At 46.0% G+C, this 15,405-nt stretch overlaps 1 protein-coding gene across 1 annotated transcript in view; it reads left to right on the top strand.

Moving 5' to 3' along the window:
- Positions 1–478: 478 nt before the first annotated feature.
- Positions 479–15,405, top strand: part of fmn2b (formin 2b) — a gene marked incomplete at both ends in the record, with an annotated part of 121,970 nt that continues 107,043 nt past the window's right edge. Inside the window, 2 exons of the mRNA XM_080747426.1 lie at positions 479–2,769; positions 2,958–3,235. Of these exons, the coding sequence (XP_080603552.1) occupies positions 479–2,769; positions 2,958–3,235 (2,569 nt within the window). The remainder of the gene's footprint in view (positions 2,770–2,957; positions 3,236–15,405) is intronic.

Raw genomic sequence — 15,405 nt, 5'->3', positions numbered from 1 at the left:
GATGAAGGCGTTTAGAACAATCGAGACCCCCAATCGAGTTTTGGTGAAGGAGACCTCCGTCCTCACTCCTTTTATACACAAGGCATCCCTCAGAGACCGAGCGATAAAGGGGGCGCTCCACACCACAGCACGTGCTTTCGGAGGTGTAAGCAAGAGCCTGAGGTTCATGGGAGATGTGGTGAGGAAACATATCCTTGAAAGCTGCAGCAGCCCCCAGGATGTCAGCAGTGGCACGCACTCCCAAGAGAACGATCCACAGCCACTGTCTAGCCCCCACCCCCACCCCTGGGTCGCCTCGCATCCCACTCCACAGCCCCACCCCCTGCCACAGCCACACACGCATCACAATAGCGGCGGTGATCATTATTCCTCTCAGCTCCTGATGTCTCCCTTTGAGTCTCCCTTTCAGCCTCAGCCACAGTACCACAGCTTCTCTCCTCTCTGTCAATTCTCTCCCCTCTGTCAGTCCATGGCAAGCATGTCTATGTTTTTCCCTGAGCCTCAGCCCTCTGGATGGAGCTCGCCCCACCATCAGCCCCTGCCGCTGTCATCCCAGCCCCCCTCCATCTCTCCCTCTGTGCCGCGCGCAGCCGCACACAGCCCCTGTCCGCCGGAGAGCTCTACTGAGCATGCCCCGGAGGCACGCGCTGCAGCCTGCGTCACACCTCCAAGAGGAGGAGGGGAGGAGAGTGAGACAGACCAGTGGAGGAGGAGGAGGAGTAGAGAGACCAGGGCTCTGAGGGGTAGGAAAATCAAAGCATTTACCAAAGCACTTGCCAATAGAAACAACAAGCAGACGCGGCAGCCGTACGTCTCGTACGCCTCAGCATCCCCATCACTGCTGATCGGGCCCCCCTCGTCTCCGGAAGGCAGCAGCGGGGGAGAGCACAAATTGCAGCGCGGTGCACACAAAGCCAAACGACAACAAGAGCATCATCATCACCATCCTCCCCCCCACCTCCTCGACTCCTGTGCACAGAAGCGGCGATTGGAGCACAGCGATTCAGCTTTCTGCGGGCACAAGCGCCTGCGAGCTAGCCCAGACAGTGGCACATCGGCCAACCATGGCCTGAGAGGAAGCGGAGGCACCTCTCTCAAATCCTCCACTGACATGGGCAACCAGGAGGCTAAGCTAAGGAAGGCTGCTGGGAGCAGCGCCGCTCCGGACGAGGGATGGCGAGATGGGGCGATGGAGAGCACGAAGAAAGGTGGGAAGAAGTCCCACGGTAAGCACGGGGGAAAAGGGGACGATGCCGGGCCACTGCCGGCCAAGAAGAAAAACAAGTCTGAGTCCAAGTCGTCGGTCTTCTCTATCCGGAAGCGAAAGAGCAACCTCAAGGGGAAGGCGGGCGCCTGTTCCTCCACCAACGGCTCCAAGGAGGATGTCCTGGCGCCTTCTCAGCGCGACGAGCTGGACAGCACGCAGTCTGTGGGAACCAAGACACCGGATCTGTCCGCCGACGAGCTGGGCCAGTCGGATACGGAGGCCGACAAGCAGACGAGGAGGCAGAAGAAGGATGGAGAGAAACAGAACGGAGGAGGGTTGAGAAGAGGCGATGGCCGGCCACAGTATGCGGTGCCGGTGCAAGCCACCGCCACTTCCCCTGCAGAGTCAGGAGGTCACAAGGGATGTAGCTCGGGGTCGGACACGGACATATACAGCTTCCACTCTGCGGCGGACCATGAGGACCTGCTAGCAGACATACAGCTGGCCATCAGGCTTCAGCAGCAGCAGGGGGGAGCCATTGTCAACTCCATCACGGGAGGAGCAGCAGGGGTGAAGTTGACCCCTCCTGAGCCGCTGGCGCTGACCCCAGAGCTGGAGCTGGGATCAGACGCGCTGTCATTCCTGGAGACGGGGCAGCTGTCCGGCTCGTCTCGGCAGAACGGCCTGGCCTCCGCCCTGCGTCTCTCCCTCGGTGGAACAGAGGAGGTGAGGGGGGGAGAGACCAAACAGGAGGAGGAGGAGGTGGGCGTGCGCGTGAAGCAGCTAAACGGAGTGAGGGAGCAGGGCGAGCACGGAGGGCCCGAGGAGCAGACTTCCGAGGCCTCTCTTTGTGTTGCCACGGGGACAAAGGACCAGCATGCTCCGGTGCTGCAGCGGCTCCCATCACCACCTCCTCCTCATACGTCCATAACCACAGTGGCCAATGGGGTGGTGGTGGCTGTTAGTCCCGTTGCCAAGACGACCAGCACTAACAGCTTCCCCAGCCTCCTCACAGCCTCATTCGAGAGTGCCGTGGAGCCCCCTGACGAGGAGGAGAAAGGAGGTGAAGAAGAAGAGGGGGAGACGGAGGGAGGAGTTCCTGCTGCTTCAACAGACGGCCACAGCGGGAGTTCCGGGGGTCGTGAACTGAGAGTGGAGGTGATCTCACAGACCGCATCTGAAGAAGGTGAGGGCGGGCTGGACGACGGCACCAGCGCAGAGTCCCTGGAGGACTGTCTGAGTGCAGAGTCAGAACCGGATCACTCGAGCACCACCAGCGCCTCCCTCACCGTCCCCCCGCACAGGAGGAACAGCGTCACGTTCAACCAGTGGCCGCCCCAGGACAGTCCTACGCTGGCCACGCGCCGCCTCAAGTCTGCCCTGTCCTCCACGGCCTCCAACACCACCTCTTCCTCCAGCCCCACGGTGAAGCCCTACCCTCCCATCTTCCCCACCTACATCAAGACCACCACGCGACAGCTGAGCTCACCGGGACACTCCCCTTCGCTCTCTCCCTCCCTGAGCCCCCGTTCCCACCACAGGGTGCACGAGCAGGTTTACAGGTAAGCTTGTACCCACATATTTTCAGATTTGATTGATTACTGAACCATACAACTTTCATGGGGGCAAAGGGCATAATGGAATAATGCTTGACCTTTTTTTAAATCTTTTTAATCATTTTTATTCTCTTCTGTGATGCACATTTACTGTATAATGCACGTAGTAAAGAAACACATTTTCGATCCGTCAGAACGGTCGCTGAACATCGGCGGTTGCGCAGAAAGCGGTCTCAGAGCCTCGGCGGGCCCCTGGCCCGGCCACTGAGCCGCTCCGCCGACTGGACGGACGAGCTCGAACCGGAGAGGAGGCTGCGGCGCAGCAGGGAAGACGACGGAGGATGGTCAGGGGCCGAGTCCAGGGAGTTCCTTGGTGGTGGGTACGGGGGCTCCGAGGAGAGGCTGAGAGGAGGCAGTCAGCCCATCTCTGCCACCAGGAGGTCCTCCTGTGGCTTTCAAGACGTCTTCACCGGTGAGTAGAGAGAGTACGCTCTTTGAGATGGGTTCACCGGTGAGTAGAGGGAGTACGCTCATTGAGATGGGTTCCATCTCCCAGGCTCACTTGAAGCAAAATGTAAACAAAAACTGCACTTTACTTTATTAGGGTTATTATTGGACATTTGCCTCCTGTGTTATCTAACCACTATTATATCGTCGTTGTCGGGTTTAAACCTTGTATGTCCAAAACCGTTTGTTTTGTATTTATCATTTTAAAAATGATTTAAACAATCTACAAGCACACAACGTGTTGTGTGCTTGTAGATCGGCTGTTTCCACTACTTTTGTGCGACGGCCTTGTATGATGAAGTAGGGCTTTGCGAAAAAATTTACAAATTTGAAACTTGGAGATATGAGGTTTCTGCCCGACAGTGATGGTTGACTGGGGTCTCCCAGGGCTCTACGCTACTGTAGGTACGCTCCTTCTCTCTGCACCAAATATCTTTGCAAAGAAATGCTTGTATTTTTGCTATTTTCATCAAATGTTTGTTCCAGAATTGAAAAGGGGGCAGCACCATGGCATTCTACTGTATAATGCAACCTGGACAAGAGCTTTGACAGTATACTGTAGCATCATATCATAGTTGGCACCATATGCAAGGTGAAGCCATAATAGAAAAACAATAACGCACAGCACAATTTTCAGAAGTGAAATAACACTTGTACTGTAGCATGCACCATGCAGCCTTGTTCTCGTTTATTGCTCACTTTGCATTTTGATTGACAACAGAACAGAACAAGACCTTGTCCCTGTCTTTCCGTCTTTGTTGTGCCCTCTCTTTGTCTCTGTCTGTCTTGTGTTATACTGTACGTGTGCAGTATAACACGTGATGTACGTGATTTCAGTCCCTTAACGGTGTCTTTCATTGTAGAATGACCACTGTGCTTTACATGGGGCCATCTCTTTACGTTTTATCTGTGGCAGTTCACTTTAATTTCTTGCAGTGTTAGAAACACACTGTATATCTTCACAACTATGATCAAGAGTGAACCTGGCAGTTTTTTTCCCCCGTACTCAGCCCATAACAAGTTAAAAGAGAAAACTGAGTTACTTAGCTTGAGAGTATAATCAGTAAACATTGGTCAGCGCAGTGACGTTTATTAAGCTTAGCGTGAACTGGCTGAAAAAGAATGCACTGTTTTGTTTCAAAGCTTCTCTCACCAAGCGAGACAGAACAGCTTTTCTCTCTCATGGACAGAAAGAGAAACAAACACATTGACTGACTCATGAGTTAACATTGGCCGACTTACTTCTGAAAGAGGGACAAAAGACACAAGGGGCATGGGGTGCAGGAAATGCAAAGGAGGCAAGAAAAAGATGGAAGGCTATGGGGGAAAAACAAACCAGTTGGGAATAGAACCATGCGAATATTAGAGAGAATGAAGCAGATTGATAAGACATACAGTAGATAAAAAGAGAGCAAGAGGGACACAGAATGAAAGGCACAGAGAGTAGAGGACGGCTGTTTCAGTTTCAGGTCCATACTCTATTCAGCATTGTCTTCTGTGAAACTGATTTATACTTAGTTACGTGCTGGTGTCATGCTCAGTAAATAGCAGATCTTAAAGCTCACAATGCGTCACGGATTTGACACGTTTTGAGCTTATATATCTGCTATTTATTCACAGCACGTAACACCAGCGTGTAACTAAGTATAAATCAGGATTAAGAAGACTGCTTTGGGCCTAACAATTACAGTACACGTACTATACACACACATTGAGACTTACAAATGCGTACATAGTGTGGGAAGAGAAAGAGACTGAGGGAATGAAGAGTGTATGATATGCATGGTAAAACAAAGGAGAGACAGAGGACAGATAACCGCTTGCATCCAGTCAATATTCAGACAGATGAGGCCACAGCCAAGAGCAGGCCCATAAACCTTTATATTTTGTCGTAAAACGGCATTGCTTACCGAAAATCTGACTCATTGTGATCTTGTAGATCATGGCTATTTTTGATGAGCGACAGATCTTGTAGATCATGGCTATTTTTGATGAGCGACAGACAACATAAATTAAGCAGCATTACATTCATTTTGCTTTCCTCAGTATCATGCATCTCTAATAGAAATATTGTTTACTGTTCCTGTATTTGTTGTGATTCCTTCTCTGTGCTTTAGCCGTCCCTTCCCCATCTCTCACTGTCCGGCAGGCTAATAGTAGAAGCAAGTTGGAAATCTATGGAACAGCGTTTTTATTTTTAGTAGCAGTTCCTGGAGTGGCATTGCTGAACTCTGCACGCAAGACCTGCTATAGGATAGTGTTTTCTGGAACGGAAAACGGAAATCTGCTAACCAGAGATGAGTTGAGGGAGGAGTGCGACAGAAAATATAGATTGTTACATATATTATGTATAGATCATTGCAGTGTATGGATTTCATTTGCTAATCTAGTCCAACTTGCAGAGCAATAACCTCCACTCATCTCAAATGGAAAATCAATGAAAATGTCAATGTTAGGAAAACAAGGTTATTATATAATTTTGGAAAAATGCATAATGACAAAAACCAAACAAACTACACCACTGGAAAATAACATTTAATTGAATTAGAATTAGAATGTATTTGGAGGTGACTGCCTAGTGGTTTTGCAGTTATAGTGTTGGTGTCATTCAGCTGTTCATTGAGATGCTGACCTCAGGCTGTGCTGCCTGATTGGGATGGCTTGACAGCGATGTAACAGTCGATTGTACTGTAACTGTCCTGTCTGTGTACTTGGTGTTGACAGCCCATCACAGCCATGAGGTCAGACAGACACAGTGCAGTACACATGACCCCCCCCCCCCCCCCCCCCCCCCCACACACACACACACACACACACACAGAGCAAGAGTGTCGCTCCATTGCTCTACCCATCAGATGGGTGTCTTCTGAGCATGCTCAGTGGATCTCCTCTCTTTAAGCCTAATTATGCTGTACTTAATGGCGCAATGGTGTCTCTTACCAAAAGCAGCTGATCCTGTGTAGCTGATGTTTTTTGGGTGAGCAATACGTTTACCAATTATTTATAATCAACAAAGCATTACAGTAGAAACGTAGTAGGCCTTTTACGTTTCCTCGTCTGTATCTGTTATGATTCCATCCCTGCATTAAGCGTCTCTTCCCCATCTCTCACCGTCCTGCAGGCTAATGGCTGCAATAATAATAGTACCCTCATGTGTACTATAAACCGTGCTGTCTGAGTGCTTGGTGTTGAGAGCACAGCAGGGCCATGAGGTCAGACAGACACTGTACAGTACAGTACAGACACACAACCCCCGAGAGAGAGGGAAGGGGAGAGGAGAGAGACACGCCATTCCGCTACCTCTTGTCAGATGGCCGTGTTTATTCTTTAGACTTGGTATTGATTGATGACATCATCAATTCCCCAGCCCCCCATGGGAGGTGGGACACCGTTAATATTTCAGAAGCCCTGGAGAGCAGAAAGGATCCATGGGTAGAAACTGAAGGCATTAGTGTCTGCATTGGTTTTTGGACAAGGATGCTACTGCTAGGCAAGAGGCAGCAGGATGCTGTGGGAAGATTGCCATGGAAACCTGCTTAACGCAGGAGATTGTGATGGGGGAGGGGTGCCAAACACACAGCATCTCATCAATAGACATTGAGCTTAACCTTACACACAAACACCCTCTCTTTATCGCACGCATGCGCTCACGCTTAATTCAATAGCATAACAAATAGATACTGTACCTTGGTACACTGCGAAAGTGTTGAGGTTTCACATCCAGACAGCAGGCTGCCAGGCTGCTTTCTAGGCTGCCAGGCTGTGAATCTGAATACACGATGAAGGCACATGTCGAGTTTAATTTAAAACTACCAATGCAAATTGTAAAATGTGTTCGCGTATAATTTGGTTGTAAGATAACATTTCATTGTTACTGTACATGGAGAAAAGCTCATATTAAATGTTACAAGAAATGTTGCATTGTCTTGGTCTCGGGCTGTTGATTATGTTGCTACTTTTGGTCATTATGGGTAAACATTTATGGTAGTCTTGACTCTTGAGAAACCAGGAACTTGATGTTCAATGAAGAGGATTTAAAATGTTGCAAATTACAGAAAAAAATATCTTTTTCAACCATACAGTAGAGGCAAAAGAGCTGTTCAGTGAAAATAGGAAATGCATATTCCCCCAGGGTAATGATTCTCTGTTTTTTTTTTTTCTATAACAAACTGTTGGCAGGTATGCTGTGGTCTTTATGCTTAGACTCAGAAAAAGCCGCCTCCCTGGAAAGAAACAACCGCTTTGTGCATGATTGTCTCATTATAAGTGTGTGTGTGTGAGTGTGAGAGAGAGTGAGTCACTTCCCTCCAGGGCCTGATATAAAACTGGCCACATGAAATCATTTTGAGATACGTTTCACCTCATTTCACCTGATTAAGCTCAAATGGCCAGCTCCTTTTTTAGGAGACAAGTATGGATCCTGTGATCTGGACTTTTGACTCTGATGCCTTGTGTATCTGTAATGTTGTGTAATCAATATAATGTGAGCAGCAGTATACTGTAGATATGCCAAACGTTGAAAGCGTTTGCCCCAAGATAAGTCCACTTCACACGCCATGTTGCATGTGATTAACTTGTCATATGTCCGTGGCTGAGCGCCAGTCGGTTTGCAGTGGTGTTCAGATTATAACAACAGTTAATACTAATCTCCTGCCTAGTGAGCCGCTTAACTCCACTTCTCAGCAGATAGAGGAAATTGACACCATTTCATATTTTGTGTGATTTGGCGTAGAGAGAGAGATGTTACGCATTTCACTCTTTATTCCTCCCTGGGATCCCTATAAGGATGCAGTTACTAATACGTGTGTGTGTGTGTGTGTGTCATAATAATAAGCTCATAATGCGTCACATTGAGACGTGAGTTTATACATATGCATTTTGTAATACCGTTAAGTATAAAATAGGGCAAAAGTGCTATGTGGTTAATCAGACTAATCAATGTATTTTAAAAAAAGCGCTTTAAGGTTATTTGAAAAAAATAATCAATAGAATAATTGCTAAGAAAGAAAATATAGTTTTAGCAGCTCTAGGACCCAATCAGTCTCTTTAAAAAGCATACATTCCAAATCCGAAGTAATGTTTGGCGCTTGATAACTAATGCAGTTGTTTGCCCTCATTTCCTGGCCCTTTCCAAACGTTGTCCACTCAAGCTGTCATCAATACAATCTGACCTCACTGCTTCGCTCCAGTGATCCCTGGTAACTCGTATCGACTGATGATACCAATGGAGCAAAAGCGAATAGAATTAAACCTGTAAGCATGTCCAGCTGAACAGGAATGGAGGTGTCACACACAGTATAATGGGGGAGAGCGAGGTTTCAACTAGGAATGGGATTACTGATAGTGCACATCTTTACACTGGACATTTGACAGCTATAAGCAGTGGTGTAAAGTAACTAAGTGCATTTACTCAAGTACAGTACAGTTTGAGGTATTTTTACTTGAGTATTTCCAGTTTCCAATAATCTTACTTCTACTCAATTACATCCGAGAGGCAAATATTTTACTTTTACTCCACTACAATTATTTGAAAACTTTGTAGTTAGTTTGTAAATAAAAATAAAATAAACACTATAAATCTCGGCCATTTGAAAATAGCCGATCTACATACTCACAATGAGCTTGTAGATCGTCTATTTTCAAAGATCTGCTATCTGATATTTGTACATTTGAAAAAATTCTGCATACTGAGTACTTTTACATTTTGGCACTTTAAGTACATTTTTATGCCAATACTTTTACATAAAGTACCATTTTGAATTCCGGACTTTTACTTTCTAGAGTATTTCTACATTGCAGTATTGATGCTTTTACTCAAGTAAAATATGTGAGTACTTTTTCCACCACTGGCTTTAAGTGACCTCTGATAAGAATGCCATGTTTGCCAGTCTCTCTGTCTGTCTGTCTGTCTGTCTGTCTGTCTGTCTATCTGTTAGCAGGATATCTCGAGCAGTTATTAAAGGAGTAGTTCACCCCCAGAATGGGTTCAGAAACATTGTATTAACTGGTCACACCATTTCGTTGTCAACCAATAGATGGCACTGAGTGACAGCAGAATTTGTAGGATGTCATGAAGTTATATTTGATGAAAGAAGCACCGGAACACTTTTACAAAACAACATTTAACAAATACACTGACACCTTGGCGGAGGTCTGTGCGCCATTGAGTACATTTAGTAGATTTAACAGTCTTTTATCTTGTGCCGCCTTCATTTCATCTAAATTCGTCTGAATTTAGTGGTTGCTCTCGGTGTGATCGGCACAGATATTTTAACAATTTGTCCCTGAGAATAGATATGGTGGACTTACTCTATACTGCTACAGTTTGATGATTTCCAAATAAAGGACGGGGTTTTATGAGAATGAGATCTACACAGTTGACAATGAGAATAAAGAATATATTTATTTTAATGTGTGCCATTACACTACTGTATGTTAAAGTATAGTAATGATGAAACGATAACACAAACCATTCATGTAAAAGCACTGCAAGCAAACGGAGTGGGAAAACAATCCCTCTTCTCTGTAATTGAGGCCCGGTATTTCACAGGGATATTTAAAACCTCTGGTCTTACAGTACAACTGTAGCCTTTAAATTGCCTTTAAATAGTCTGTTGAAACCTTTCACATGGCAGTCTGTGTCTATCCCTACAGCCTATTAGACAGGGCTAACGGTGTAAAAACCTGATTAAAGGGTGTACCAAACTTTTCTCAATTGATTCTTATGTATTTTTTTCCTGTAGAATCCATTTCTGCAATATACATTTTTATATCGTGCATAATTAATGAGATAATTAGCATTTTTGACTAATTATGCTAATTATCTCATTAATTATGCACAATACAACAATATACTTTGCAGAAATGGATTCTACGGGAATAATTACATAAAGGTCAGCTGAGAAAAGTGTGGTAGACCCTTTTATCAATTTTTGATGAATTCTTTCCCGTTCTTTCTGCCCATGTGTCAAATTATTTGTAACATGGGTGGAAATGACAGGACAAACCCTATTTAAAAAATGATAAAAGGGTTTACCAAACTTTTCTCTGTTGATTCTTATGTATTTTTTCCTGTAGAATCCATTTCTGCAATATACATTTTTGTATTGTGCATCATTAATGAGTTAATTAGCATATTTGAAGCATATTTGACATATGAGGGGAAACAACAGGAAAAACCTATAACAATTTGATAAAGGGGTTTAACAAACTTTTCTCAGTTGATTCTTATGTATTTTTTCCTGTAGAATCCATTTCTGCAATATACATTTTTGTATTGTGCATCATTAATGAGATAATTAGCATATTTGACACATGGGCGGAAATAACAGGGCAAACCCTATAACAAGTAGGTCGGGAGTGGCTTATTGTCGGTATCAGCCGGTAACACGCGGGAGTCTGTCCCCGTTACAATGCGCTAGACCCCTGGGAGATGGACTGCTGAGGTGGAGCGCCACACCTACCATCAGCTCCCAGTACTTGCCGCACGACTTGCCAAGCCGTGCTACTCATACGCTGAGTTGGCGGTGCCCGGAATCGAACCCATGACCTTGCGGTACAAAGGCGAGAGCTCTACTGACTGAGCTACCCGGGCAGACATAATTAGTCAAAAATGCTAATTATCTCATTAATTATGCGCGATATAAAAATGTATATTGCAGAAATGGATTCTACAGGAAAAAATGCATAAGAATCAATTGAGAAAAGTTTGGTACACCCTTTAATCAGGTTTTTACACCGTTAGCCCTGTCTATATGGCCCAGACCACGCACTTACACTCCAGTTAACCACCTGTCAAGTTGATGGCTCACTGGAATGGAGTGTGTGTATGAGATGGAGAGAGGAATGTGGAAAGGAAATGGACAAGTGCATGAAGCCAAGGACATTGAGGAAGCGTTGAGTGCTATTTATAGTAATCACATAAAACGTTTAATGTATTCAGAATACAAGATAAGTTCACCTGTGTATGTGCGTGTGTACCTGTGTGGGAAATCTGGGAATGAAGTTTAGAGTCCATTAATGCTGTCACAGTTCTTGGAAAGAAGCTGTTTTTCAGTAGGCTATCTTAGTCCTGACTCCTGACGCAAATCCTATCTATAAAGACATGAAAACGTATTTTTGGTCTGCAACACCATTATACAGTGCTGCAAAATTGGGCATTAGAGTGATTGTGAGAAGACTCAGTGGGATTCTGTTTTACTGTTTGATTGGATAGGGTTCTGTTAACACATTAACACAATCTACAAATATGCTTGCAATGTAAACACAATATTTAATAATTAATAATTACAGTACCTCTCTGGCTTGTACTGTCTCCACTCTCCAGGGCCACACTTTATAAATGTGCCATTTCTGTACAGTATGTCCCGACTCCAAGCGCCACTTTGCATGAGATAATTGTGTAGCTGGAAGGTTCTGTATGACTTAATGATATTTTTGGACTGAACTGTGATATTCAATATTTCACAACATTTTCACATTTATTATTTTGTGGCAGAGGCAGGGCAGGAGTGGAATGTAAAAGCAAAAAAAGTGATGTGAGAACTAGAGAGATGGGAGAAGGATGAGGCTATGACTCATCAGTGGTGTTAAAATAAACCAAAACACTTCAATTCTAACACTCAAGAGACAGAACACTAACAGACATTCAACGGAATACCAAATACCAACATAAATAGATTGAAGTGGTTGCAGTTTATTTTATTTATGGTTAGAACTATTTACTTATTTTAGCTGGAGGGTCACAAGTCAACGAATTATTCTAGTCTAATTTTACCCACCACCACAGACCAGGAGCCATCATAGACTTCTTTATGTTTAGAATTTTTACTTCATGTGCCAAAAGGTCATGAAATATAATGTAACTTTACCCACCACAGACCTGAGGCCGTCAGTGACATCTGCTGTTCAACCATTGGCTTAAAGGCTGCAGTAATAAAGTCAAATGCAGTGGTGATGAATGGAAGCAGGAGGCTGTGACGCACCTCAATGCAGTGGACTGGAGATGATTCTACTACTGTATGTCCATGCACAGTATCAAGACTACTGAGCCAATGTGGGGGCACGGTGGCGCAGTCAGTAGTGCTGTCGCCTCACAGCTAGAAGGTCCTGTGTTCGATTCCCGCCGGGGGACACTGTGGGTGCTGGGGGCGTGTTCCCTCCTCCGCGTCATCAGTGCCCACACCCTAGGTGGGGTTGGCAAAAGGGCCTTTCTGTGTGGAGTTTGCATGTTCTCCCCGTGTCTCCTAGGGTAGGGTAGGTGCTCCTGTTAATGTTCAACAAGCAGTGGCTGGGTTAAACGGTGACCTCGGTTGCCGCCCTCTTTCTTCCCCTGCACCATCCCCCCCCCCCCCCACCCACCCTGTTTCTCACCACCGAGCAAGTGAGGCGCCAACTCGGAAAAGTCAACACCAGGAAAGCAGCGGGACCTGATAACATCAACTCTAAGGTGCTTAAGGCTTGCGCGGAGCAGCTTGCTGTCCCCCTCACGCATCTCTTCAACCTCTCCCTGAGGACGGGGAAGGTACCACAGCTGTGGAAGTCCTCCTGCATTGTCCCAGTGCCTAAGAAGACCCGTCCCTCGGTCCTCAATGATTACAGACCAGTCGCCCTGACATCACAGGTCATGAAGGTCTTTGAACGGCTGGTTCTGAACCTACTGAGACCGGCGGTCAGTGATCACCTGGACCCCCTTCAGTTTGCCTACCAGGCTGATATTGGGGTTGATGACGCCATCACCTACATGCTCCATAAGTCTCTCACCCATCTGGAAGATCTGGGCAGCACAGTCAGAATTATGTTTTTTGACTTCTCCAGTGCTTTCAACACTATCCAACCGTCTCTGCTTGCGGAGAAGCTTACGCTGATGGGGGTGGACAAGGGCTTTGTGGCATGGATCACAGACTACCTTTCAGAAAGACCACAGTCTGTGAGACTGCAGGGCTGTCGGTCCGATGTGCTGGTGAGCAACACGGGGGCCCCTCAAGGAACTGTGCTCTCACCCTTCCTGTTCACTCTCTATACATCGGACTTCCGCTTCAACTCCAAGACCTGTCATCTGCAGAAGTTCTCAGATGATACCGTAGTGATCAGCAAGATCTCGGGTGACAACACGGCTGAGCACGATGGTGTGGTTAGGGACTTTGTGCAGTGGAGCGAGGACAACCATCTCAAGCTCAACGCAAGCAAGACTAAGGAGATGGTGGTGGACTTCCGCACCTCCAAGAGAGTCCCCCCGGTGCCAAGCACCATTAACGGTGAGGTCGTTGAGCTCGTGGATAACTACAAATTCCTCGGAGTACACCTGAATAGTTCACTGGACTGGTCGGACAACGCGCAGGCGATTCACAGCAAGGGGAAAAGCAGGCTGTTCCTCCTGAGAAGACTGAGATCGTTTGGGGTGTGCAATAGGATGCTACAGATGTTCTATCAGTCTGTCATGGCAAGTGTCCTCTTTTTTGGCATAACATGCTGGGGTGGCAACAACAGAGCAGGTGACACGTTTAACCTAAACAGACTGGTGAAGAAAGCTGGCTCTGTCGTTGGGTCCTCTCTGCAGGGGGTGGAGGAAGTAACCAGGGTGCGCACTGCGAAGAAGCTAGATTCCATCTTGGAGAACTCCTCCCACCCCCTCCATCTAGAGATCACCAGTTACTGGAGTAAGAGAGGAAACGACCGCTTTACCTACCCAGTACGGAGATGTGAGAGATTAGGAAAATCTTTTGTACCGGCTGCCCTTAAGCTGTACAACGAGACACATAACGGACGCTTGAAAAGGTCTCCCTTCCTAACTTAGACTTACGGAACCATTGCTGTATTGACTTTGACCTCTAAGGAACAATTGCTGTATTGACTTTGAACTCTAAGGACCTTCCAAGAAGAGTGCTCAGGTGCGCCTTGCGGTGACACGCTTCCTAGTTTCTTCGTTTTTTCGCACTGATTTTTGACACTGCACTATTAGGTTGTTAGTGTTGGTAGTTTCTGAGTATTTTTGCTTTGTTTAACAATGACAGTGAGATACTTGTTTGCACTAACTAGCATTGACTGCTATGGTCTCTTTTGCAAGACACTTTATGTATATTTACTTGTATATTATTTGCCCCCCTCTATTGATGCACCTTCTCCTTATTGGTACTGTACTGCTCTTGTCTTTGTTTTTGTTTTTTTCCCTCTTATCTATCTTTCTTACGTCTCTGTAACTTTGTAAATAACTGTATACTGCTGTGCTACTACTGGACAACTAAATTTCCCCCTTGGGATAATAAAGGTATCTATCTATCTATCTATCTATCTAGATACCCTCACAAAAACATGCAGTAATCCTGGTCTCTATAAAGCCTCCCCCTGGCCAGCCGGGGCGCCTGATGGAGGGGAGTGGAACTGGTTGGAATAACGTGTTCCTTCCACGCGCTACGTCCAACCGGGGAAGCTCCCCCTGTCAGGTGATAAGAAGCGGCCTGCTCACTCCTCATGCATTGAAGGAAGCATGAGCTCAGTTCGGGGCCCTCCCCAGGTTGGCAGAGGGAGAGTAGAGCCCAGGATCACAGCTTAGGCAATTGGCACCGGGTGAAAAAATGGGTTACAAAAATCGTGGGATAAAAATTTAAGAAAAAAAAAGACTACTGAGCCAAGTTTAAGCCTGATTTATACTTATTTGAGTGGTGTTGCCGCACCAAAAATAGACAATATATAAGCTCATAATGCGTGTAGATGTGTTCTTCATAGTTTTTAAAGGTACTAGTAAACGTACTGTATATCGTTGTCGGGTAGAAACCTCATCTCCATATTTTGTCCTACTTGATGATCATACTACTGGGTCAGAAACCATTAAAAGTAGCAGATCCACAAGCTCAAAACGCGGCGGCTTGCCGATCTGCTACTGTACATTAACGATTTTTGAATTTGATTCCTGTGAAGTACCAAACACATTGGACATATGAGGTTTCCAGCCGACAGAGACAATATGTAGATTGGCTATGTGTGTGTGACACGATGCACAACTATAAATCTGGCACACCTCACCATTCACATGCTCTGTTTGTTTGTTTCCTTTATTTATTCAGGGGAGCCCATTGAGAGCAAGCTCTCTTTTTCAAGGACACCCTGATTACAACATAAAAACAATACAGCAATGAA

The sequence above is a fragment of the Nannobrachium achirus genome, assembly GCF_963921795.1.
Source record: "Nannobrachium achirus genome assembly, chromosome: 18".
Lineage (NCBI taxonomy): Eukaryota > Metazoa > Chordata > Actinopteri > Myctophiformes > Myctophidae > Nannobrachium > Nannobrachium achirus.
The sequence above is the reverse complement of the archived record's forward strand: the minus strand, read 5'-3'. Positions and strand labels throughout refer to the sequence as shown.